This window comes from Camelus bactrianus, chromosome 34 (assembly GCF_048773025.1).
Source record: "Camelus bactrianus isolate YW-2024 breed Bactrian camel chromosome 34, ASM4877302v1, whole genome shotgun sequence".
Taxonomy (NCBI): domain Eukaryota; kingdom Metazoa; phylum Chordata; class Mammalia; order Artiodactyla; family Camelidae; genus Camelus; species Camelus bactrianus.
This window is the reverse complement of record NC_133572.1, coordinates 5,169,925-5,196,907: the sequence shown is the minus strand read 5'-3', so window position 1 is coordinate 5,196,907 and position 26,983 is coordinate 5,169,925. Positions and strand designations below refer to the sequence as shown.

The window sequence follows — 26,983 nt, the reverse complement described above, 5'->3', positions numbered from 1 at the left end:
ACCCTGGTAGCACAGACCTTTGCACAAGCTGCCTCTGTGTGTGAAGAGGCTGAGTCTCCCAGCCCCGCTTGTCAGACAACGCCCCTCTGCCCTCGCCCCAGCTCCTGTATTCTCCTGGAGTCGTGACCCCCGTCCTGGCCAGCCTGGACAATGCCTCCCAACCTCACCGGCTACTACCGCTTTGTCTCGCAGAAGAACTTGGAGGACTACCTACAAGCCCTGAGTAATTCTCTCCCCCTCCCCGAGCCCTTTCGCTCCCCTTCTCCCCTCTCCCTTCCTGCCCCCAGTCCCACTGAGGAGGGGGATGTGGGGGTTGGACACTGTAGAAGGGCTGGGGTTGGGGGGCAGCACCTGACTTGGGCTCTGTTCTAGCCAGGGGCATTGCTAGGAGGAAGTAAACCCAGCTGAGGGGACACTCCCAGCCCCGAGGTGTGGCTGCAGGTGGGGGAGCCCCTGGCCGGCTGGCTAAGAGGTCCCTCGCTAAGAGACAGCCCCCACAGACATCGGCCTGGCTCTGCGGAAGATCGCACTGCTGCTCAAGCCGGACAAGGAGATTGAGCATCAGGGCAACCACATGACAGTGAAGACCCTCAGCACCTTCCAAAACTATGTTCTGGAATTCGAGGTGGGAGTTGAGTTTGAAGAAGACCTAAAGGTCGTGGATGGACGAAAATGCCAGGTACCTTTCCTCGGGTTGGCGGGGATGGGGTGTGGAGGAGCAGGGGGCTCTTAACAGTTTGGGGCGGAACAGAGGGAAGTCTCCCAGCCAGAGCCAGAGAGGTGATGACCAGGGCAGGCTGGGGTTCCCCAGGATAACAGGCTCCTGGTGTAACCCACCCAGCCCCACTCTCTCCTGCTTCTGCCCTGCACCCTTTTAGCACCAGCCAAACAGGCAGAAAGGGCTGGTCACCCCCAGGCCAGCGAGCCAACCTGCGCTCACCCCCTAGCCTGTGACCCTGTGGGCGACGCAGAGTCTCTTTTCCCTCAGCCTCTGTAACTTCACTCCCACACTGTCCCTTCTGCTGCTTGCCTGTCCCCTTTGGTCTCCTTTGTAGACCTTAGTTAAGCCCTTAAACACGGGTTTTCCCTCGCATTTCATTCTTGACTCTCTTTCTCTGTATGCTACCTATGGGCTAAATCATCTACACCCCTGTGTTCAGTCACCATCTATAAACTGCCCCTTGGACGTGGATTCTCCAGCCAGAGGTACCTCTTGAGCTCCAGGCTGAAGTTTCAGCTGCCTACAAGATGTTTTCCATCTGCAGGCTCCAAGGTCAAACCCAAAGTCATTATCTTCCTACACAAACCCATTCCTGCTTTTATATTTACCATCTCCATCAATGGCAAAAGCTAACAGGAGACCAAAGCCTGGGAGTCACAGTCAATACCTTGTGTTCCTTTACCTGTATGCACCACACACACACACACACACACACACACACACACACGTGTACCACATGTAATTGGTCAAGAAGCGTTTGTAACTTTTCTGTGCTGTCCAATATGATAGCTACTAGCTATATATAGATATTAAACATTTGAAGTGTAACTGGCCCAAATTGAGACATGCTATCAGTGTAAAATGCACACAGGATGTTGAAGACAATACCAGAGGGGAGAATATAGCTCAGGGGTAGAGCGTGTGCTTAGCGTGCACAAGGTCCTGGGTCCAATCCCCAGTACCTCCATTAAAAATATATAAATAAATCTAATTGTCCCCCCCAAAAAATTAACACTAAGCATTCTAAAGCCAATACCAAAAAAGAGCATAAAATATCTCAGAAATGTTTATATTGATTACTGTTGAGACTGTAATATTGTGGATATTTTAGGCTGAATAAAGTATATTATTAAGATGAATTTCACTTGTTTCTTTTCACTATTGTACTGTGGCTACTAGAGAATTTTTTAGTTATATACGTGGCTTGCATTTAGAAACCATTATTCTTCTATCGAACATCGCTTGTTTACACGTCTCTCCCCTGTTCCTTCCTAGACTTTCTCACTATCACCACTTTAATTCAAGCCCTCATTTCTCATCTGGTGCCCAAAACTGGTCCCCGTTGTCAACCTTCCTCTAACCCACTCTGCCTGCTGTGGCCACAAGGGTCCGTCTAACATATGAAAGCGACCACATCATTCCTTGACTTACACACCCCTTCAGTGACCATCTATTACATTCCAGATAAGGCCCTCACACTCCACACAGCATCTGAGGGTCTCCCCACATAGGCACTGGGTTAGAGGCCCTCACAGCTGCCTGCCCTTCTTTCTTACCACTATGCTGTTTCTTTGCTTGCTAGAAAGTTCCTGTTATCTCTAATCTAATCAACCCCTCGCTTCCTTGAAGACTCAGCTCTTCCCTCCCCACTCCCAGCCCCAGCAGTCTTACCTGGTGCATAACTACCTATGGACGGCTCCTCTACCTGATGGAGATTCTGAGCTCCTTGCTCAGTGGGGTCTATCCCGTGCGAGGGATGTTGTTTGAATGCCCAGGCCCACCCAGCTCCGATGGTGGGGGAAGGAGGCCCTTCATTTTCAGGGACACTTTAGCTGCCCTTGAGACTGAGAAAGAGGAGGAAAGAGATCCCCTGGTTGGCTCCCAAGCAATCTCTCTTCTTTCCCAAAGTCTCCTCCAGCTCAACCAGAAGTATCAGAGGACAAAGTTCTCTGTTCTTCATGGCCCAGCCCCTAATTTTACCCCCAGGTTATCCCAATTCATCCCTTCTCTGCCCAAATGGTCACTGTCGCAAGCTGTGGGCCCCCTCAGTGGCCGTTAGGAGTGAGGGAGGGGAGTCCTGCTGCATCACTCAGAAGGAAGGGGCTGGAGCAAGACAGCATCTGCTCTGTGCAAAGAGCTGGGCAGCCCAGCCAAAGTGAGGTGGATGCCTTTGGGGTGTCCTGCCCCCCCCCAGTCTTCCTTTATTCCTGCTTTCCCCACAGACCATAGTCACCTGGGAGGAGGAGCAGCTGGTATGTGTGCAGAAAGGGGAGGTCCCCAACCGGGGCTGGAGACACTGGCTGGAGGGAGAGACATTGTATCTGGTGAGCTGGGTGAGGGCAGGGGAGGAGGCACAGATGGGTGCATCTGGGAGAGGGGCCTCCAGCTAGCATGCAGCCCCTTGCCCAAACCAAGTAAGTCTACTGCTCTCCACCCCCCCCCCACCCCCCGGCTCCAAGGAAGGCAACCAAGGAAGGAAAACGGAAGCCCTGGGACAAGTGGAGAGGGGGGACGTTGGGTGGCCAAGGTGAGCCCCGGTCCAAGTCAGACGAAGGTCCATAAATCATAACTGGAGACGTGCAGACTGAGCCACTTCAGTTCCCTGGCCCAGCTACCTTCCTTCCTCCCGGGCGGAAAGCAGAGGCTTTGAAACAATTCTCCACAGTCAAACTCTCTAGCTGTGTATCCTGAAGGATTCAGTGGAGGTCAAGGCCCTTGAGAAGGAGGCTCCGGCTGGCAAGAACCTTCTTTCTCCGTCCTCATCATTCCTTTACTCTGTCCCCAGGAAATGACTGCAAGGGACGCAGTGTGCGAGCAGGTCTTCAGGAAGGTCAAACAGCCGGAGAGGAGCTAAGGGTCCTGAACCCAGGGCCACTCCGGTCCCCAGACCCTCCTTGCCTGTGTCCCCTTCAAGCCCAGATGGTCCCAGGTCGGCAGTCCCTTTCTCAGGTCACTTACCCTCCCTCTGCGTCCCTCCTCCCCCTCCCCTTGTTAATCTGTAACTTGCATCCCCCCAAGTCAAAGTCCTTTCTTTCTCACACCCCACTGCCCAGCAGTGACCTCGTATCCAGTCCGAGGTCTGGCCTCCTGGATGAAAGAAACAGGCAAGGAAGGAGGGAAAGGGCCCTTGAGAATAACAGATCCCAACTCTCTTTAATTCATTTGGCCTCTTATTTTCCATCTAAGAAAGAACTCAGCTTTGAACATTAGTGAAAACTCTATCCTGTGGGACCTTTTGGAAAAGTGTGACTAGATTAAAGAATTTAAACGGGAGCTCCTGGGAGAGTCTTTTTGTCCATTTCCTTGTCCTTCTTCTTGAGAAATCCCTTGGGCTTCATAGAACCGCCCACAGCGCAGTCCCAGCCGCACAGAGCTCAGCAGGCCACGTTGACCAACACCTAACGAACGCTGGCCGTCATGTGCTTGCGTCCTACGTGTTGGGGAAGAGGGAGACCTTCATCCGGGGCTGGGGGAGGCTGGGAAGTTCTAGGTAGTGACCTGGCCTCCATGTCTGCTTTGGGAGGGACAGGCAGCAAGAAGGCCAGGACAGACTGACAAGGGAAGCAGAGGGAGGCTACAAGGTCAAGGGCTGAAAGGATGAGGGACATGGAGGTATGAAGGTGACAGTAGGTGTAAAGGCAACAGGCCTCTAGGACCCTCTGCTTAAAGTCCAGCAAGGCTGGGGACAGAAGATAAGGGGGAGATCTGAAGACAGCACGGCCCCTCCCAGGGGGGTCCCAGAGTTGCTACCCTAGAAAACAGCCCATGAGGGTAGGGCCTGTTCAGGGCCAGGGCCAGCTGCAGCCTCTGGTCCCCTCCCTACCTCCAGGGGCCTTGCTTCTTTCAGAATAAAAGTCCTGTGGGACAAGAGCAGAGAGAAGAGGGCCAAGGGAGGGCGGGGACCAACCGGCCGGGGAAGGGGAGGGCACGACTGGAAAGCCCCTGGCCTGCGCCCCCTCCTCCTGCCGAGGCTCAGCCCCTGAGCACTTGACATGGTCCCTGGGGCTCCGGCCAAGAACTAGGACTGCGGCTCTCATCCCAGCGTGTGCCCTGGGATGAGTCAGGAAAAGAGCTCAGAGCAGAAACTGAAGGCCTTCTTCCTCCTCACCCAGCCTCTCTGCAAAGCTGCCCAGCCGAAGCTCCGAGGACTGCCACCTCCGACCTGTCCCTTCCCAGGTACAGCAAGGCCAAAGGAAGGTGCTCCACGTGTGTTCACTCTTTGCCGAGCCACCAGCTCCCAGCCACTCTGAGTTCGCAGTGCATGTCCAGGCCTCTCCCCACAGGACTCTCCTCTGTGCTCCACAGGTCGGCCCAGCACCCCTCACTGGGGTGCGTATGAGCCTCCAAGGTGACTGTCAGACCCAAAGGAAAGTGGCCTCAATCCCCCAAGACTTGTGTGACATTAACATGAGCAACCACTCCCTCCCTCCTGCAGGTCCACATCCTCCACTCGACTGCTCCCCTCCAGGAGCCAGAATCCAGCAAGAAGCCTGGAGACCCCAAAGGAAGACAAATTACTAGAGGAGGACAGAGCTGCTTCAGGGCATGTCCAAGGGGCAGGAGCAGGACCCACCCAGACTTGGGAAGCTGGGCCTGCCGGTTCCCCTGTGGGCTGCAGGGGGCACTGCTCGCTGCAGTGGGAGCCAGAGACCCACCACTTCAGTCCTCCCTCCTCCAGCACCCTGCTGGAGTTGCCGTCCCTGCCTCACCCCAGACACACGCACGCGCACACACACAAACACACACACACGCACTTCCCATCCCACATGCCCACCCTGACAGGACCCTACCCTTCATTCAAATCAGGCTGCACCACTCATCCTCAAATGGAAGAGATGGCCACCAGGGGCACTGACCTGTGAGGGAAGAAAAGGCAAGGGGGGGGGGGCAATGCCTCCAATGGGTGTGTCCCACCCCAGCCCTTCCCGAAGCACACACAGCTGTGATCCCAGGACCAACTTTGGCCTTGTGGTCCAGAGTCTTAGACCCCAGAGAGATGATGAGGAATCCAAAATGTTATTTCCACGTGAGATGGAGCAACCGCACTCTTCTGAGCCAGCCCTGTGCTGGGCCCCCACCCCCTCGCAGTCCGCCAGCCCAGGTAGCACCAAATGGTCACAAGCAACCTTCCAGCCTGAGCTCCAAATGGCCCTTTAGCCTTGAGTCTTTAGGCCAATCCAGACCCCCCTGCTCAGAAGAAACCAGCTAACCTGGACAGGAGGTCAGGAGCAGGGCTGTGTCCTCTGAAGCAGAGGACCACGTGCTGCCCAAGGACTCCACGTTCTGGTAGCAGCCCCAGAGAAGGCAGGAACAACCAAGTCTGGCCATGTATCCGTCCCCAATGGCCCCCTCACCTCCGCCACCATCTCCCACATGCCCCCACCCCATGTGCCCAGACTTGCATGTTGAAAGGGGAGCTAAGGCGGAGGTGGGAAATTGCTCACCTGCAAAGCACAGAGTCATCCCAGACAGGAGCTGATCCTGCAACAGCCAGGGACCCTCGGAGGCCACTGCAAATCCTAGGATCCCAAGAGAGAACAGAGATCTGGCCCCTTTCCCCCACCCAAATGTTATTCCTTAAGAAGTGAGAACCCCATCTGGTCTAGGCTTAAGTCCCCAAAGGTCAGTGAGGGGCCTGCAGTCCCTGATGTGGCTGAGGATGAAGATGTGGCTGTGAGGCTGTCCCTGACTGTGGCTGCCCCTCCCCTCTGGCCTTCCAGGGGCTCTTCCTCCTCCTTTGGAGAGTGCTGCTCCTGCCCAGCCTGAGGACCACCACCCAGCTCTCTGGGACGTCTCCCCCAACTTCCCCCACCATAACCCCCTCAGTCATGACAGCACCCTTGCTATCAGGGTCCCCAGGACTGACCTGGAGCCACCCCAGAGCTGTGTCCACGATTATGAGCAGGCGGGATGGGGGAGACCCTGCAGGTACAGCAGGAGGTGGAAGGGTGGTGGGTGAGGGGACTTGATGGGAAAATCAAAGGGCTCTGTGAAGGACTGATGTAGCCAAGCTGGGTTTGCGTGGAGGGCAGAAAGAAGGAAACAGAGATAGGAGCCAAGACCTCAAGCAGTAGCCCTGCCTGACCAGCACCTCCCAGGCCCTCCCCCTCCTCCCCCTCCCTCTCCTCCTCCTTGCCCCAAGATCTCAGCCAACAGATGGCTCTGGGCCAGCTCTGTGGGCTCCTGTGCTCCATGCTGAACACCCACCCTCACCAGAGGCCACTTAGGTTCCAGGGGCCTGAGATGGAGCTGATCTGCCACCACACTCACCCTTCCAGCAGGAACAGGGGACCTCTGCTTCTCAAGGACTTGCCGGCCCACCATCTGTCTGGGGGTGAGGCTCCAGCCTCCCCCTCTGCCAACCCAGTCCCAAGTCTCACCTCCCCCTGCCCTCACTCCCTGTCTGGCCATTAAGAGAGGGGTGTCCCTAGGAGCTTCCATTCTGTCCCCCATGGGCAATGCCCAACCCAGAGCCAGGCCATTGGGTTCATGGTTAACCACTTGCCTCAGAGGCTCTAGATGAACCGAAATGGCACCCAAAATTGGGGGAGAGTGTTACCCAGAGGTCAGGTTAGCAGGCCCTGGTGTCAGACAGCCACCTCTTATCCGCTAACCCTCAGTAAACGAGCCACATGTGCCGGTCACACAAGGCAATACCGAGAGCACTTCCTTCCCCCAGGAATGCTGTGACGTTTCTAGGTCAACGTCCTCGGCGCAGTACCTGGGAGAGAGGACGCACTGAGGAATGTTAGCTATCGCTGCTTTCATCATCGCCTGCATCTTCACTTGACTGAAATTCTGTTAACTGGATGCAAAGCCTTGTCTGCTGCCGTTAAGGACGAGGCCCCACCGCCCACAACCCGAGGTCACACGGTGCTTGTATTTACACCACGGTATGACTGGTGCGGGAGATTTCCAGACAGTACGGCCTCACCTTGGCTGTCCAAGATGGCAGGGGCATCTTTACTTGTCTAGGCAGGTAAAACGTCTGGGGGTGATGGATGGAGAGGAGTGTTGCCCCGACCCGGGCTCCAGAACTGGAATCTCTCACTGTATCCTGCAGGCACCCCCGCCTCCACCGTGCCAAGGACAAGTGTCCCAGCCCAGGCCAGTATCTGGGCCACTACTTCTGCTCCTGCCACAACCACACTCACCTCCCCACCAGCTGAGAGGAGGCTTCAAGGCGGGAGGGAGGGAGCTGATGGTGGGACAGGGGCCCAGCCCCAGCACGCTGGACCCCCCGGGCAGGGGCTCCGTCTGGGCCCGGCCTCCTCCAGCCACCAGCCGCAGGTGCAGCCACTTTCTCCTGCCCCCCTGCCTCATCGCCCTTCTTCCTCCTGGATGCCAACACCAGCCAGCGTCCCCACCCTGCCCAAGAGGCCACCACCCTCCAGCCTCGGACACCCCTGCCATCTTTCTACACTCCGGTGACCCCGCCATTCGAGCCCCAGTTTGGGCCTCCCCAGCCCTACCTGCCCCACAGATGAGCCAGGAGTCTGCATGGTTTTCCTTCCACACGCATTTGTGGATCCCCACGATTCTGTCCATGAGGCCTTTCTAGACTGCTGAGACCCGGCACCACCTCTCTTTCCTCCCTCTCTGCCTGTAACAGGAGCCGTGGTTTATTCCTTGTCCCACTGTCCTAGGTGGGCAGGCGAGGCAGAGCTCAGAGCGCTGCTTTCAGAGGTACTGTCGCTGCCTCGCTGTGCAATCTTGGGCGAATTATTTCACTTCTGTGCCTTTTTCTCCTTGCAGGACTGGTCTGTTTGGCCTTGACGTTCTGTGACTGATCTACTTACAATCCTGCCTTGCACACCCGCCCCCTGCCCTTGGCAGCTGTCTGCAGAGAAGCCTTGCTCGCTGTCCTTGACCCAGCTGTAAGGAAACTGCTGTCATTCTTAGTGTAACCATTGCCTATCCTGCGAGGTCCCCAGTGGAGAGAGAACCCCAACATGGGAAGGGGCAGCTGGGTCGCCAAGCCCCACTAACGGCCACTGCCATTCACCACCCCTCCTTCCTTTGTGAGTAGTGCTATGGGAAAAGGGGGCACCATTTAAATAAGGGTTTGTTAAAGTCTTGGAAGAAACAAAGGGAACTAGAACAGAGAGCATTATAGCAGTCAATCATCTGAGGTCCAAGTGCAGCGTCACCCATAAACTCCTTATTGTCAGAGGAAGGGATGGTGCGGGCCAGAGCAGAACAGCCCGCTATTAGCAAGCCAGGCACATACACAGTATGTTTAAAGAGTCCTTTACTAAAGGACTTTATCTCAGGCTTGAGAGTCCACACAAAGCCGCGGGGGGGTGGGAGCTCTGGAACTGAAATCTCCAGCCTCTGAACTTGTCCCTTTGGACAACGGTCTGGTGTGGGACCACCGTCCTAGATTCTCAGGACTCACACTATGGTTACCCTCCCAAGGTTGGAAAGGGCATCCTCTCCGGGGCTTCTTCTTCTTGCCCACCCTCCTCCTTTTCAACAGCTTCTGGGTCCTTTTTAATCCTTTGCTGTCCTCCCAAAGCTCCACCTCCTCTTACGTTTGGTCCCCTGTAGGTCATGCTTTGATCTGTGCAGTCCTGCGACTTGATGGGGTGGTGAAGGAGTCCTTCAGATCTCAGGGATGAGGAGGAGAGGGTCAGAGCCCCAGAGGCACTCTGGCTCCAGGTTAATTCGTCTGAAATACAACCGTTCCCTGCAAAGACAATGTCCTGCTAGCCGATCTTCTGCATGTATCGTACTAAAATCATATGTCTACTTCTGTGGTCGCCAGCCCCCAAGACGGCCCCCAAGGATCCCTGCTTCCCGGAACTTCCTTCCTTGTGCAGTCCCTTCCCACACTGTATCAGGGGCGGTCTGGGTGCCCAGTAGAACATAGCAGCAGTGATAGATGCCGTGCTACTTCCAAGGCCAGATTATAAAAGACATTGTGCCTGGAGTTGGCAGTACTGTGTGGCACACCTAAAATTTTGTTGAGGGTAGATCTCATGTTAAGTGCTTTTACCACAATCAAATCAAATCAAACCATTTAAAGACATTTTGGCCTCTGCTTTGCTCTTTCTATCTTAGATCACTCTGGGGGAAGCCACTTGCTTGTTACCAGGACACTCAAGTGTCCTAAGAAGAGGGCCATGTGGCAGGGAACTGGGGCCTCCAGCTCACAGCTATGTGAGTGAACCACCTTGGAAGCAGACCCTCCAGCCCCAGTCAAACCTTCAGATGACCGTGGCCAACACCTTGACTGTGAGAGATCCTGAGCCAAAACCACCCAGCTAAGCTGCTTCTGGATTCCTGACCCTCAGAAACTATGTCAAATAATACACATTTGCTGTTTTAAACTGCTAAGTGTGCAAGCGACCTATTACACAACAACAGGTAACTAACACATGTTCTCAACTCTGAGTTCCATCACAAATGGCCCTCATCCTAGCATTGTAGCCTCAGTAGCTGGCAAAAGCACCGGGGGCAGGGGACTTAGGGCAATAAAAACCAGTCTGGCCACAAAAAGGTATGGTCTGCACCCACTGTCATAGGCCCTTGCATCCTCGCTCTAAGCTTGGACACCTTCTGAGCACCCAGCACCAGAGGCCCACATCTCAGGGACCAGAAGTCTAAAGAGAGTGGAGTTCAGAGATAGGCAGGTGTCCCATTCCTTCCTCTTTAAGATCCACCTGCTGGAGTACTGTCTGAGAGCCCACAGCCTCCCCAGGTGATGATAAAAGGAACCTCCAGCATCTTCATGTGATACCCCATCCCTTTCACAAGTGTGTGACCTTACTCTGTGTCTTCAGCAGGACAAGTGCAGCAGAATCCAAATTAATAAGACCTCGGGTCACTAGAGAGAGTACACTTACAGAGACAGGGAGGATGTCGTGGATAGAGTCAGATCTTTGCTAGTGGGAAGCTGATGGGCAGATTCTGCAGAGGACAGAGCGGCAGATCCTGAAACCAATAGGGGAAGCTGGTGTCCAGACATACAGGCAGGGAAGAGCCACATCTGGACGGCTGGTTATACCTCACAGAGTAAGGAATCTCTGGGTCCCTCCCCAACCCTCCAAGGCAGCACTGCGATGCTGGAGCCGAGGTTTCTTTGCTAATGCTCCCTTCCTCTGCTTTCGGTTCTGTTCAGGCCCTCCCTGGATTGGGTGATGCCCACCCACCCGGTAGAGCCATCGGCTATACTCAGCCCACCAATTCGAGTACTAATCTCATCCAGAAACACTCTCACAGACACACCAAGAAATGACGTTTAACCAGCTCTCCGGGCATCCCTTGGCCTAGTCAAGCTGATGCATAAAATTAACTATCACAGAAAGTAAGAAACAAAGCATTTAAGTAACTTGCCAGAGGTCAAAAGGCAGAGGCAGGATGTGAACCTAAACAGACCGTCTCTAGAGGAGCCTGACCACCTGACCCAGGCTTCCTCGACCTCAGCGCTATTGACTTTCGGGCTCAGATAATTGTTTGTTGCGGGAAGTGCTGCCTTGTGTGGTGCAGAATACTTAACAGCACCCCTGGCCTCTGTCCACTGGGTGCCAGTAGCATCTCCCCAGCTGGGAAAACCGAAAATCTCCGATATTATCAAATATCCCCTGGGGAACAAAATTGCTCCTGGTTGAAACCATTTTGCTCTCCTGCATCTCTAAGCAAATAGTGATATTTACTGTTTATCAAATGCCAGGCACTTTGCCAAGGAATTTTAGTTATTAATTCATTTCATCCTCCCCTCCACCTTATGAGGATGGGTACCCTTCTTCTACAGATGAGGCTATTTGGAGCCACAGAGAAATTATATATAAACTGGCCACAGTCACAAAGCTTCTAAATTGACAGTGCCTGGATTTGAACCTGCTGAATCTGGATTAGGAGCCCACCCTTCTTTGTTTGTTTGTGGGGAAGGTAATGAGGTTTATTTATTTTTAATGAATGTACTGGGGATTGAACCCAGGACCTCATGCACGCTAAGCACGCGCTCTACCACTTGAGTTATACCCTCTCTCCACCACTGTGCTATATGCTACCTTTTGGTCTCTGATACTGAAGAACCTGGAATTGGCCAGGGAATCACACGAGCACATGTGTGTTTGGGAAGCTATAAGATCATCGGTGTAGCTGGAACACATATGAGGGGAGGACACAGCACAGAGCACGGTGAACAGAGCCCCAGTAATGAATGAAGAACCTGCCCCGAGGATCAATTGTCTTGAGTTTCACTATGTGGACAGAGGGCAAAGTCACCGAAAGGCTTTAAGCTGGGGAGGGGCAGGATCAGTTGACATTTTAGACAGATAGCTGACAGAGTGGGGAAGGTGGACAAGAGGGGCGAGGCTAGTGGCTAACCGGCCTTTGGGGTTGATCCAGCCCCTCCCTAAGTACCCTTAACCTATGGAAGCCAAGGTCAAAACCTGAGCTGTCTTGGGGGTAGGGGAGCAGGCAGGACAGACCCATCTCCAGCAGAGCCACTCTTACCCCTAAGTCCCCGGTCTGTCCACATCTCCCTTGGGCTCCAAGAACAGCAGCCCGAGAGAGGAAGGTGTAGCTCAAGTGGTGGGGCACATGCTTAGCATGCAGGAGGTCCTGGGTTCAATCCCCAGTACCCCGTCCAAAAATAAATAAACCTTATTACCTCCCCCTCCCAAAATAAAATCACCAAATAAATAAAATAAAGGACAGAAGCCCAGAATCCCAGCCCCACTGACTTAGGCCTCCTCAGCCCCTCCGATCGCCACCTCTCTCCTGTATCTCTCTCCTTGCCTGACACTGGTCGCGGAAACCCCGACGTGAAGGACAATCTGCGTGAGGACAGGAGCCCGCCCCCATGGCTGTTTGGATTCCAAGAGAGAGCAGACTCTTCTCTAAATGCCGGGGTCCCATCGAGGCTGCAGGAAAGCCTCCCCCATCCGGAAAGCCCAGGCCCCCCTGCTGGGCCCTTCCCCATGCGGGACAGCAGGTGGCAGCACCGAGGGGAATGTCAAAAATAAAAGGAAAAATAAAAATCCAAACCCTGAAAATGAGCCTGTGTACCGGGTGCACTCACACCCGCGTTCTCCTTCTGCTCTGCTTCCATCCCCCATCACAGCTTTGAAGACTGCCCCTTCTGCCTGCTTCTGCCCCTTTGCCCCCCTTGATTAATGAAAAACATAATTCAAAGGACCTAGAAGCAGGCTCAGAAGGTGTTAAGTGAGAATTGGAGATGAGGAGAGAGAAGAGACAGTGGGGCATCAATTTGTCTTTAGACATAAGCTCCCAGTGAAAGGATCCGTGAGTGGCCTGACCTCGTCTCCAAGGACAAAAAGTTCTTCATTAATCACATGGATTGAAGATGCCAAGGGGAGGGGTTAGCTCAAGTGGAAGAGGCCATGCTTAGCATGCACAGGTCCTGGGTTCAACCTCCAGTACCTCTTCTAAAAATAAACAAACCTAATTACCTCCTCCACCCCCATCAAAATAAAACAATCAATAATAAACAAATAAAAGTTTTTTTAAAAAAAGAAGACCCAGAGCCAGGGTCCAGCATCATCTTCAGTATCCATGACCTCATCCTTCTCATCTTGTCTGGCTTAGGAAGGGCTCTCTGGTCACAGTTATCATTTTAAATACATTTGCTTTGTAATTATTCAAATGATTTAATGACATTACAAGAATTTTACTAAACAGAGAAACATTTGTTAAACCGTCCATAGCCCTATGCTCTAAGACACAGTTATTCTAGACTGCTCTTGGGTTTTCCATTTCTGTGGACATAGCGTACTTACAATTTCGTAGTTTGCGTCCTTTATTTTCTTTATTCAGTCCTCTTACCGGTGCTGGGGGCCCACACCTAGAGCAGTGTGGCTTCTGCTCTTTAGCAGCTCACATTTGGCTAAGGGAAGGGGATAATACAGATTGAAGGGCTAGAAATTACCAACTGTCCCAGCTGGCCTGAGACTGAACCAGTTTTAGGACTGAACACCCCGTGTCCCAGGAAACCCCTTGGCCCCAGACAAACCAGGACGAGTTTTAATAAGTCACCATACTAGAAGCAAGTTCTCCCAAATTAAACCAGTTTAGAGTTCAGAACTCCATTGTAATTCATCTATTGGCCTTTTGGCTCTACCTTTGTGCCTTTCTTTTTTAAATTAATTTTTTTTTAATTTTTTTTTTAATTTTGAGTGGACCTCAACACTGGCTGCATCCCCAGTTTTCCAGCTCAAGGCGGGGGGAGCAGTGTAGACCCACAACAGCGGAGGACACCATGGAGGCGAGCTCTTCCCCAGCTTTCGCTAGAGTCTTCTCTCTCCACCATCTCATTTTGATGAAGTCAGGTCCCAATGCCTCCAGGTGGCCATGGCTCCTGTCCCCAGAGCACCCGGCCTGGAAAGGAAGGGACAGAGACAGCCACAGGCTAGGGGACAACTGACAGAGGACCAGGACCATAAAGAAATGGAAACAGTCTTTGAAATCAGGAAATTCAGAGAAATGGACAGCTGACGTGGCCCCCACAGAAATTTCCTTCAGCTCCTCCTTCAAGTTAAGTCTGAATGCCAGTGTGTGAGAGGTTTTCCTGGTCTCAGAGATACCAAGCCTCAGTTGGAGTAAAAACTGTCTCCAATATTTCAGCTACCTCTGAGCCAGACAGCAGGTGGTGTCTACCCCAGAGAAATTTTTAAAGGCTATTCTGACAATCACTCTATTTCCAAGAACTTTCTGTCCCTCCTGCCCTGGAGACGGCCCCAGCCACAGCCCCGCTGCTTCGCTGGGGCCAAGCCCTCACACTGGCCCTGAAGGGAAGGGACCTGCCTCCCAAGTGTGGATGAAAATCATAACGTGTTCCACATCTGTTTGCTTCTTTCTCTTTTCTTTCATACATTTTAAGCTTCTTAGGCCAGCCTTTTTTTCCCTCTGAATACTCAGTAGTGAAATGCTGGTGCTTGGTTTTAAAAAGCAAAGACCCACAAATGCTCGTGAAACAAATCTCAGGAAGATGAGAGTACAATCCCTCTCCTCCTGGAGCTGCAGAAAATCAGGCACGATTCTGCTTCGCAGAATCCATTCTGATAAAGTGGTGAATCGAGAACATTCAGTCTCCCTGGTGTGAAAATAAATAATCCTTTTAAGACACGCAGACTTCACTCACAGCGAAAGAGAATGGGACAACGAATGTATGTATGTTCATGTATAACCGAAAAACTGTGTTCTACACTGGAATGTGACACAACATTGTAAACTGACTATAATTCAATAAAAAAAAGTTCAAAAAATAAAATTAAACTAAATTTAAAAAAAAGACATGCAGACTTCAGAAAGGAGTGCTGTAGAGCCAGCGCGATGTCATCTATAAACCCTAAAAGCCTGCAGCTCTGGTTGGCCATCAGTAACTTACTACTCTGAAAACAATATTTAAATTAACCTGCTCAGCGGGGAGGGTATAGCTCAGACGGTAGAGCGCATGCATGCATGAGATCCCAAGTTCAATCCCCAGCACGTCCATCCAAAAAAAAAAAAAAAAAAAACTAATAATAAATAAATAAATAGACCTACTGACCCTCCCCCACCCCGGAAATTAATTAATTAATTAACCTCTTCAACTTCCAAAAAAGCATACATACGTATTGTGAGATTACAGTTTGGTTGTTAGACCAGAAGTATATCTTTAGGAATTTCTTCTCCTCCCTTTAAGCACAAAGGTAAAACCCTATTACTCTGGTGTTTTTTTCAAGGGTTTTCAAGAACTTAAGAGCCTGCAAGTATCTGAATTGATGGGAGGAACCCCTGCGCTGTGACCTAGGAATCAGCCCTGTGAGAAGGGCTGGAAGAAGAAAGAAGAGGAAGCATTAAATCTCTGAGTTCAGTAAACTTGAGGGTTCTTGGAATTCATGGCCTTTAGCATCCCTTCCTTGGATGTGATCATAAGAGACACAAATGCTCTGGCTATCGTATTTGGGGTCCTCATCTCCATGGTGACCCTGTTACTCAGGAGACAACAAAAATACCCAAGCCTGACCGGAAGCTACCTCCTCAGGTCAGAGTCCCCCAGGAGGACGGAGCAATATGACGCTTATCAGACAGGAAGTTCTCAGAGAGATCTAGCTCAAGTGGTAGAGAGCGTGCTTAGCATGTATGAAGTCCTGGGTTCAATTCCCAGTGTCTCCTCTAAAGATAAATAAACCTAATCCTCCCCCACTGCCAAAGTGAAATAATTAAGTAATACAATAAAAAAAAATAAAGTGTTTTAAAAAAATTTTTTTGGAAGACAGACAAAAATTTTTTAAAAGAGACGGAGCCCTGGAGTAGGTGAGGACCTCTCCTCCGCCCAGGGCAGGTTTTGCAGGCAGTGGAATGGGGAGGGAAAAGGTATATACAGTTATTACAATGGTGTGACGAAGCCACCATGAGCTATGACGCTGAACCCCAGAGGGGTGCAGACCTCCTAGACCAAGCTGGAGTCCACCCCAGGACGTGACCCTGTGACCTCCAGGGGTACAGAGAAGCAGTAAGGCTCCCCAGTGGGCACACCCCAAACCCCCACCCCTGACCCCGCCACCAGATCCCTGGTCAGAGGGAGTCTGTGTCCCTGGGGAGCAATTTGCGGCTGACTTTTGAGGACAAGAGCCCCGGCCTCCACGAGGGCTTCCTGGCCCCTTACCAACCTGTGGGCAAGTGTCCCTCCTGGGGGTTCAGGGAGGGCAGCCTCTGCCCAGAGACTCGGCCCTGGTATTTGCCTAAAGAAGCTTCAGACTGGGCCTGATCCCCGCCCTGTGCCGGCCTGACCCTGCTGGACAAGCAGCGTCCAGAGTTGCGGGCAGGATTGAGAGACGACCCAAGTGAGTGCCCCCTGCCCTGCTTGGTGAGGGGGCGGAAGGTAGGGCAGCAAACTGCAGTTTCTACAGGAGGCAGGCCGGTCAGGGACTGAGCGGAGAGGTCAGGGAGGGACAGGTCTGGCCAATGAAAGGCGACAGACAGCCTCACTCACAAGGAGCTATGCTACCGTGTGTGACAAAAGCATGGTAAAAGTTAGTTTTAAATGGTGCATAGGTCAGTAGTCAGTGCCTCCCACCCCTGCTCTCTTCTGAGGGCCAGCATGGTTCTGGCCAGGTTTTTCCTCTGAGTTGCAGTGGGCGAGCTAGTCCTGAGTCAGACAGCAGGTGGCGCTCAACCGAACGATTTAGAAAAAGGGAACTGTGGCCAGTTACCCAATACATTTCCAGTAACTTCCCCTCCTCCCCCACAGGGCCTTCTCCAGCCCCACTTCCTGTTCCCTGGCCTGGGCCAAGTCCTCTCAGGGCTCAGATGTCTGATTCCAGATGCCCAGTCTCAGCGAGGGGGAACTGTCTCTGGGGAAGCCCCCCTCCACATGCTTCCCCGGGCAAGATGTGAGTGTGCCTGGAAGGGCTGGAAAGAAGGGTGGGGACGGGGACGGGCAGCCGGGCCAGATGCAGGGGAGCGCACGGGCACACACGCACACACACGCACACACACGCACACACACGCACACATACACACACGCACACACTCACAGGGCCAGGAAACTCTCATATTTAATGGTCCCTCCCCAGGTGGGGATGGGGTTGGGTGAAGCAGAAAGCAGCCCCTGCTTTGGATGAGACTCTCCAGGGAGATGGGCAATGGTGAAAAACTCACAGTCTGAGCTCAGGCTGACCAGGAACTGGGGCGAAGGGCGGGGGCAATAATTAGGGAGCAGCCAGAAGTGCCCAGGTCTCAGGGCCTGAGGCCACAGCTGCAGATCCTAAGCCAGGCCCCTCGTCCCTTAGCGTTGCCTGCCCCACTCATGTCTCCACAGGCCCCAGGCCTCAGCAGTGTGGCCCCCTCTGCCCTCACCCGCTCACAAGTGGTGGCTGCTCCTCTGGGGAGTCCTCCAGGCTTGCTCCACACAGGGCTCCGTGCTCTTGGCCCAGCGACTGCCCCAGAAGCTGACGTCCCCCGGGTACCCAGAGCCCTATGTCAAAGGTCAAGAGAGCTCCACGGACATCGAGGCTCCAGAGGGCTTTGTCGTGAGACTCATCTTCCAGGACTTCGACCTGGAGCTGTCCCCAGACTGTGAGGGGGACTCTGTCACAGTGAGCTGGGTGGGATCCCGGAGGGACTCCGGGGAGGGAGCCTTCCAGCCTGGCGCCCAGGGGCAGTGGGAGGTGGCGGTGCCCAGAATCGGAATCCCGAAGCCTGCCTGGGAGGACAGGTCTGCCTGGTGCCCAGCCCCCCATCGGCAGCCCCTTCCCTGCCTTACACCCCTGCCCACAGGGGAGAGGGCAGCAGGTTAGGCCCTGCTTTTTGAAGTCTTTCAAGGGGACACACAAATAGTGCCGACCCCTAGGGTAAACAGCAAGTACTCACATGTCAGTTGTTAAAAATGCATCTTTGAGCATTTGTTGAGTTAACTCTGTCCGGTTAGGATTCTGGAGGTAAATAATAACAAAAGATTAGGTGACTGTTCCAGTCCCCCTTAGAGGGGCTGTCACAATTCACATGACAGGGGCATTAGTCAAAATAAGGACACTTTAAAAAAAGCACTTCACAGCATCTTTTAATTTAAATTTTATCTGTATCGAAGTAATGCATGCACACAATCTTTTTTAACAATCAGAGTATGACTTACACGGCTTATAAAGAAAGCCAGTGGCCTCCAGCCCCCACTGCTGCCTCCCAGGGCAGTCATGGTTCATGCCACTGTTTCATCTGGTATTTATTTTCGTAAGTATAAATAACTTATCTATTAACTTCCAATGGTAACTGATGAGGACTAGCTTTCTCTCTCTTGGACCTTCACTTCACACAGTTCTCCTCCCTCAACCTCTCACTTTACCTACATTATCATTTTTAGTTAATCTATATTCATTATTTACAGGATGATAACTTTAAGATGTTCACACTGAGCCCATGGTGTACAATTTCCTTTCTTCTCCAACTTCTGGGTTTCCCAGGAGTCAATAATTACATAGTGTTCTTTGGGGTTTTTTGTGTTTTTGTTTTGATTTTGGGTTTGCTTAGTTCTCTCTGTAAAAAAATCTCCCCAAACTCTTAGCCCAGAGAGTGACTCTCTTGACATCTTCAAGTACAAATCTCCATCTCTTAGTCCTCCTTTTCATTGGGGACATCCCCCCCAGAAGATCTCTTGGTGACCTATTTCTTAAGTCTGAGTTCTTTGCTTTCAAAGCCTTCCCACTGCTGGGACTTCCCTTCCCCCTGGTTCTGGGGGTTCCCTTTCCTGCCTTGTGTCGGAGCTGAGTCCCACCTTCCGCTCTTTCTTGGTTTACTCCCTCTTGTTGGAGGAGCACCTTCTCCTCCCAGAAGGGAAGGAGGGAGTGCATTTTCGAGGACCTTACATACCCTCCGTGTCTTAGTTCTCCCCTCACACTTGACGGAGAGTTGATCTGATTACATGCTAGGTTGGAAGTCATTCTCTCTCAGAATTTTGATGACATTGTAAGCTTCTGGCACTAGTGTTGTTATGAACCCTGATCTTTAGTGTTTTCTCTCTAGAACTTCTGGCATTTTTTCTTTGTTACCAGTATTCTGAACTCTCATGATATGACTTATGCCAGTCTGGTCATTTTGTATTTATTGTACAAAGTTTCAATCCAGACATTCTTTTAATCGAGACCTTCAATTTGGGAATACTCTTGTACTAATTTTTTAAATATTTTATTTATTTATTATTGTATAATTTTATTACTTTTTTTTTCTGGTGTGGCAGGAGGTAATTAGGTTTATTTTTTTAACAGAGGTATTGGGGAATGACCCCAGGACCTCATACATGCTAAGCATGTCCTCTGCCACTGAGCTACACCCTCCCTGCCTCTTGGAGTAATTTTTCAATAATTTCCAGACATCTACTTTATTTTCTCTTTCTGGAACTCCTTTCATTTCGCTGTTGTTAGGTTCTAGACATATTCTCTAATTTTGTTATCTTTTCTGTTTTGTTTTTCTTCTTTTTGTTCCACTTTGTGGGAGATTTCCTCATTTTAAATACCAACTTTTCAATTAATTTTTTTCTGCTAACATACTTTTCATGTCTAAAGGCCCATTCTTATTTTCTAAGTGTGCCTTTTTATGGAATCCTGTTCTTGTTTCGTAGAGGCACGATCTACCCTTCTCCCTCTATTGGGATTATTTTAAAACGGTTCTCTGCTCCCCGTATTATCTCTGCTTCATCAAGTTCCTTTTGACTGTTCATGAGTTTTGGCCTCTGCTTCTCATCTTGGAGACTTTCCTACAATGCCTGATAAAAATTGGCTGTCCATTCCTATTTAAGAGTGACGTGCAGGAAGCTCTTGGATGCTCTGTGTGGATAGCTGAAATCTGTCAAATGACAGGTTTGAAAATCGGGTTATCAACAAGGTGATCCAGATGTGATGCGGGCGCCTCCCACATGTTGGCAGCAGAAGGGTTTTCTTTGGCGAGAGCCAGTTTCCTTAGAGGAAACTTACAGGTTCCTGGTTACCCCAGTTCTGACACTTCGTGGGGGTCTGTGATCGGAACCTCCTGCTTTCTGTCCCCCTCACCAAGACACATTACCATGTGTCCGCCTCCATTCCACCTTCCAGACGTTGTGGACATCTCTCAGCTGCTGTCCCTCTGATCCTTGACCACAGATCCATTTTTACCCCTCTACTGTCATGTGAGTGGGTTTTGAGGTAGGAAAGGAGATAAATGTGTGTATTTATTTCTTCAGACTTAACCAGAATCCAGGACTCCATTCAACTCATCCTGAGTCCTTGTGCACCTCCCTGTGCCCTGTTCTTAGTCATGGACAATGTTCATCCCAGTCTGACCCTCCCCTTGTCACTGAGAGAGCTCAAGCTCAGAAATAAGATTGTTCCCTCCTCTCTGCTTCCAGAGCAAATCTCACACACACACACACACACACACACACCCCTCGAATGCAGAATCCAGCACACTGTAATCTACGCTGTAATCTAGTCCATCTTTTGCTTGTCAGTATCCTCAGCCAGGCTCTGGGCTCCTCCGTAACAGAAGTGTGTCTTGTTCACACCCGTGTCCCCAGCACCTGGCACAGTCTCTCACACGTAGAACTAGTCAATTACTGTTTGTTGAAGGAATAAAGGAAAGAATGAATGAAGTCTAAGCTTGCCGTGTGTGTGGGACGCACAACACCACGCATTCTGAATGAGCGGGTACTTGGTATCTTCCTCCACACTGCTCTTCCTGCAGAAACCAGAGAGCTGCCATAGGACGGGGCGCTGTGCTGGCTGGAAGGCGCCTCACAGACCATTTTACAGGAGAGGAAACTGAGATCCGGGGAGGTTTAGAAACTCCCTATGTCACTCTGCTTTGCTAGTTAGACTCCTAAGTGACTTTATTTAACCAACAACTCATGAGAAAGGGTAAAAAGAAAACTGGAGGGTTTAACAACCAAGTTTATCAGGAAAAGACAGTTTCCTGGAGCAAAATGCTTCTTCCCCAAGAGGTAGGCCTCTTAAATACGGGGACTTAGATTTGTTGACATGCTAAGGAAAAGAACAGATGTGCCGAAGCTAGGCATTTGGGGTGACTGAGAAATTTTCTTCACGCCAATTTTAACCCAGTTAAGGTGATCACAGTGAGATGGGCTGGATGGAATCTTAAAGGAATTTGAGATGTGGGGAGAATAAAGAAATGAAGACGGAGCAAGAACTCAGGATATGTTGATCAACATTAAAGTCACAACTCAAATGAGCTGAGCAGTGAGCTGTGTCCCCAGAAGAGAGATTATGAAAGGCGAGCCAGGGGAACTCCTTCCAGGGTGCCCTTCCCTGGGGAACCCGCAGAAGGGATTTGAGCAGGGATTTGATTTAAGTTAGGCAACACTGGCCAGTGTACCCACACTGTGTATATTTTGTGTCCTTAGATTCCACACCTTATGGGGGCTTCATTTACAGTTTGTGGGGTAAGAGGAGGGACACTGCAAATGGAGAACAGGGAAGGCCAGGGACCCCAGGAGCTCAGTCTTTGCAGAGGGGCTTCTTGCTTCTCAGGCGTTGGCCCTAGGAAGTCACTCAGATGTAAAAGGTGATGGGGGGGGTGGAGGAAGCCCGATGGGAGGGACTTGCATCTGATACTCTTTGATTCAAAGCGTCAGTGCTGTAGGTACTACACTGAGCATCAGGGACTCAGTGGTGAGCAAAATAGATGCCATTCCTGCCTTCTTAGAACTTCTAGTCCAGTTATTGTAAGTTTCCATTTCAATTCTTAAAATATAGCGGCTGTATGAGATAACATGGTAGGCTAATTGTCTGGTCATGAAAGGAAGGAACTTGGGAGCCAATAATGGAACAGGAAGCTACTTGAGGAAGGTCCCATGAGGTGGTAGGAATTCCAAGCCCCAGGGGTGTGCAGACCTTCTAGACAGGCCTGGGGTCCATGCCCGCGGCATGACCCTGACCCCCTGTGGTGCAGATTCACCCCACACCTGTCTGTCCCACTCCCCTTTCAGATCACAGCCAGTGGGATGGATCCAAGCCGGTTCTGTGGGCAGCAAGGCTCCCCGCTGGGCAGCACCCCTGGTGACAGGGAGTTTGTGTCCCTGGGAAACAGTTTGCGGCTGACCTTCCGTGCGCCCGCCTCCTCTGAGGACGGGACCCCAGGCCTCCACAAGGGCTTCCTGGCCCTCTACCAAGCCGTGGGTGAGTGTGCCCCCAGGGGTAAGGGAGGGCAGACTCTGCCCATGGCCGTGGCCCCTGGGATCTTGAAGTGGCAGGTGGAAGATGAGGCTGGAGGCTCCAGCTCACCTGGTCCCAACCCCTTCCTGCCCAACCTGGCCCTGCTCCCTCAGGGGCAGCATCTCAGCTCCAGCCGCTATTTCCCTGCAGATTTACAAGCCTGGCACTTGCAGATCATCTCATTTTTCAAGAGAAGCCAAAAATTCAGACTTTCAAATTTCAACCCCAGGTTTTTTGACAGATGATACAAGCACATGGTAAATTTTTCAAAAAAGAAAGAATCTTCCTCTGATCTCTGCCCTTAGTCCCTGGCTGCCATGTCCAGAAACCACCCTGTTCTCCATTTCCCAGGTCTTCTGCCAAAGGCATTCTAGGCCACTCAAATATAAATGCTGTGTTGTGTGTGTGTTTACATAATATTTTTAATTTGCCATTTTTCATTCAATGATATAACTTAAAAATCACCCCATATACACATGGTTAGCATTGCCTAATTCTTTTTAATGGCCATATAATATTCCTTTGATTGATGCATCATAGTGTATTTCATCAGTCCTCCACTGATAGATATTTTGCTCCCACAAACAGTACTGCTCTGGATAGACTCGTATATACATCTTTGCGCACATACATGAGAGTAAATTCTTAGAAATGAAAATGCCAAGTGAAAAAATGTTTGCAATTTTAATCTTAATATGGCTAAACTTCCTTACAAAGAAGAAGTTTTGCTAATTTACACTCCCTCCCACTAACCATGTATGAAAGTGCCTGTTTTCCCATCCCCTACTTACACAGTTATTTTTAAACTGCTTTAGCATTAACAATCTGATTGGTGAAAAATAGTTCAAATGCTGTGTGTTTGTTTAAAAAAAAAAAAAAACTGCAGTCAAACTAAATATGGCCACAGGCCAGAGTCAGTGCCTGGGTTGCCAGTCTGCAAATCTGTTCTCAGTCCTAATAACCACTGTTTTCCTATAGGTGTGAATCATAGTCAGCCCATCAGCCAGGCCAGTGAGGGCCCTGAGGCCGTCAACACACATAGAGACAAACCTGCCAAAGTCCAGAGCCACTGCCAGGCACCCTATTATCAGGCCGTGGCAGCAGGTGAGTCCCTACCTGCTAAGGAACCAGCTCCTACCTGCCTCACTCCCACCAAGGGGCCTGCGGCCTCTTTTAGCCCCCACCTCCCAATTCTGAGTCTGCTTACCCCCCTCATTCACTTCTCAGGGACCCTCACCTGCACCGCTCAGGTCCCCTGGAAGCAGACGCAGGAAGGGGAGGACGTTCTGCGCTGTGTACCTGGTAAGTGGGGACCTGCAGTGCCACGATCATGGCCACTTCCCAGACGAGCCTCAGCTGTGCGCAGGGCCAGGGGCGCAAGACTCAGGGTTTAAAGGAATCCTCAGAAGAAAGGGGGAGATGAAGGCAGAAGGTGAGAAAGAAAAAGGGAGCCAAGAAGGCCTGGAAAAGGAGAAGCAAGGAGCTTATCCCTTCTCTTTGGAGGATCAAGAGACAACTGAGAAACTTAAAGTCTGAAGGAAATTAATCAGATGGGACAATGAAGGGGAGGAGGGACAGATGTGCTTAAATAAAAGGAAGCCCTCTCTTGGTATGGTCTGCTGTAAGGATACACAGACAAGGCCTCTGTCCCACAAATATCTCCCTGCCTAGATGCCACAGTGCCAGAAAACCCTGCATTTTTAAAGTTTTTTTGTTGTTGAGATAAAATTCATAAAACATAAAAATCAGTTTTAAAGTGTAAAAACCAGTAATTTTTAGTGTGTCCATTAATCCTAGAACATTTCCATCAGCCCCAAAAGAAACTCCAACTCACTCCTCCCCCGTCCCTGGCAACCATTTACCACGTTCTGTCTCTATGGCTTTGCCTACTCTGAACATCTCAGAGCAGTGGATTCATACAATGACCTTTGTGTCTGCATTCTTTCATTTGCCATAATGTTTTCAAGGTTCATCCACATTGTAGCATATATCAGGACCCCATCCCTTTTCATGGCTGAACAGAATGCCACTGTGTGGTTAGACCACATTTTGTTCATCCATTCATCAATTGAGGGACATTGGGTTGTTTCCACTTTGGACCTTTTACAGATAATGCAGCTGTGAGCATTCGTCTACAAGTTTCTGTCTAAACACACAGTTCTCTTAGGTATATATACATACCCAGGAGTGGAACGGCTGGATCACATCGTAACTCTGTGCTTAACTTTTTGAGGAACTACCGCACTGTTTTCCAGAGTGGTTGCACCATTTTACATTCCCACCAGCCATAGATGAGGGTTCAGGGCCACCATTTTTAAAACCCAATTTTTTTGAGTCAAACATTGCCCTTCTTGCCCAATCTGAGTACATTTCTCAAGTGTTACTTCTGAGCCACAGAAAGTTCTCGGGGCAGGGTCATACAGTGCTTTGTTGGGGGGGGGGGTACTGGGAGATGTTAAAATGGAGAAATGACACAGAAGCAGACAGGAGGCACTTAAGACAAACTGCTCGCTGCATGATTTTGCTCAAAGACGGTCCCACCAAGAATCTAAAGAAGTGGCTTTAAAATGGCCGAGGAGGCAGAAGGAAGAGCGTTTCCCAGAAGCAGGTTTTTAATAAAGGCATCTTGATGCAGCTGCTGATTTTCGCCCTTACCCCTCCTCTCCCCCAGTCTGTGGGCGGCCTGTCAACCCCATCGCCCAGGAGCGGGAGACCCGCGGAGCGTCCAGAGCTGAGCCGGGCAACTTCCCCTGGCAGGCCCTCACCAGCATCTACGGCCGCGGGGGCGGGGCCCTGCTGGGCGACAGATGGATCCTCACGGCCGCCCACACCATCTACCCCAAGGACGGCTTCTTCCTGGGGAAGAGCCGGAGCGCGGGTGTGTTCCTGGGCCACACGAGTGCGGCTGAGATGCTGCAGAGGGGCGGCCACCCGGTGCGCCGCGTGGTCGTGCACCCCGACTACCGTCAGAACGAGTCCCACAACTTCCACGGGGACATCGCCCTCCTGGAGCTCCAGCACAGCGTCCCGCTGGGCCCCAGCCTCCTCCCGGTCTGCCTGCCCGCCCGCGAGGCGCTGTACCGCAGCGGCCGGCTGGGCTACGTCAGCGGCTTCGGCGTGCAGATGGGCTGGTTGACCACGGAGCTGAAATACTCGCGGCTGCCCGTGGCCCCGAGGGAGGCCTGCGAGGCCTGGCTCCGCGACAAGCGGAGGAACGAGGTGTTTTCCGACAACATGTTCTGCGCGGGGGGCGAGATGCTGCAGCAGGGTGTGTGCCAGGGGGACAGTGGCGGTGCCTTTGTGGTGTGGGACGATCGTGCCCATCACTGGGTGGCCACGGGCATCGTCTCCTGGGGCATCGGATGTGGCAAGGGGTACGGCTTCTACACCAAAGTCCTCAACTACGTGGACTGGATCAAGAGCGTGATGGGCAGGAAGGACTGACCCCGGTGCTGAGCTGGGACACTCACTGTGGAGCCCAGACCTCAGAGGGTGGAGTTGAGGACTGAGCCCTGGACGGGGGGAGGTGGGGTTCCTAATCAAGTCGCTGCTGCAGCAAGCCACTGAGCGAGAGAGATGCTCTGCCTCCCACAGCCCCCTCCTCCACGCCCTGCACCTTCCTGCGGGTTTGCGCTGCACCTGGAGAAGCCCCGTACATCTCCGCTTTGAACTCCATCTCCCCAGGACACAGCCTCGTCAGTACTCTCCTGGGAGATAGTCCCCTTCTCATCCTCCTGTTCAAGTGCAGTGTCAGGAAGTGGTCTCAATTCACTGCATTTCTGAAACATTCCAAAGCCCCTTTAGTTGACCTTCAAATATCCAGACTTTTGGCTTCACCACCTACCACAACTCCTAGCCGCAATTGTAGTCATAGATCTTTGTTTGCTTGTTTGTTTTACATCTTCTGTGTACCAGGCACTTCATGTATATTACTCCACTGACTCCTAAAACCGAATTTGCAAAGGATGAGTTATTATCCACGTTTTACCAACCAGGAAGCTGAAGCTCAGGGAGATAAAGGGACCTTTCCAAACCCCACGTCTGATACAGGACTGGGATGGCTGCGTGCTTTCCAGTACACCTCTACCCCTCTCAGGTGTCCTTAAGACCTACTGTGTCGCCCAGCCCCCAACCCCCACGTCCTTTCTGATTCTCCCTCAGTGGGAATTCCTGCCTCGGTGAAACTGACAACAGCTGGCTCACACTTCCTGCTGCCCCCCACCTCCTGCAGACACCTAGGTGAGCCCCACACTGGGCTGGGCATCCCTGCAGACACCCCCAGTGCTGCTGGACACCCCAGGCCATGTCCCCATCATCAAGCATGCTGTTCCACCTGAAAAGACCAACTCTTTAATTTGTAGTACAGACTGGAGGTGATTTATAGTAAAAGACAAATAAAATACAGTTGTTTAAATGGAAATCGAAAATGAATACCATAAAACAGAGAAGAGAGTAAATTTGCTAGCCTTGAGGGTCAAGTTAGCTATGTGAGTAAAGATTAAATTTATCTTTGAAAAACAGCAAGATTCAATGTTGTACACACATGTGGTTACTTCTATATTTCAAGCCTATACATAGTACAAAAAACTATTAAAAATACTCAAAATATTAA

The 26,983-nt window shown here is 51.3% G+C and overlaps 2 protein-coding genes and 1 long non-coding RNA gene across 10 annotated transcripts; 2 read left to right on the top strand and 1 right to left on the bottom strand.

Moving 5' to 3' along the window:
* The first annotated feature begins 4 nt into the window (after positions 1–4).
* On the top strand, positions 5–3,994 carry RBP5 (retinol binding protein 5). The gene is made up of 4 exons (XM_010963831.3): positions 5–223; positions 501–679; positions 2,944–3,045; positions 3,507–3,994. Exons 1-4 carry the CDS (start codon positions 151–153, stop codon positions 3,573–3,575), a joined length of 423 nt encoding a protein of 140 aa, XP_010962133.1. The 5' UTR covers positions 5–150; the 3' UTR covers positions 3,576–3,994.
* Positions 3,856–17,653, bottom strand: LOC141575941 (uncharacterized). Of its 8 annotated transcripts, none has more exons than XR_012504066.1 (7): positions 17,534–17,653; positions 13,471–14,068; positions 10,570–10,657; positions 9,256–9,410; positions 6,166–6,240; positions 5,512–5,577; positions 3,856–5,073 (listed from the first exon to the last, which is right to left on the bottom strand). It is a non-coding gene; the product is annotated as an uncharacterized LOC141575941 (long non-coding RNA). The 8 variants fall into 8 exon arrangements; XR_012504064.1 differs by lacking the exon at positions 5,512–5,577 and having other exon boundaries at positions 13,471–13,577; positions 13,934–14,068; XR_012504063.1 differs by having other exon boundaries at positions 5,512–6,240.
* Positions 16,926–26,983, top strand: C1RL (complement C1r subcomponent like). The gene is made up of 6 exons (XM_010963599.3): positions 16,926–17,067; positions 17,496–17,772; positions 22,146–22,335; positions 23,350–23,475; positions 23,599–23,673; positions 25,043–26,983. The coding sequence occupies exons 1-6, from the start codon at positions 16,985–16,987 to the stop codon at positions 25,813–25,815; spliced, it is 1,524 nt and encodes a 507-aa protein (XP_010961901.2). The 5' UTR covers positions 16,926–16,984; the 3' UTR covers positions 25,816–26,983.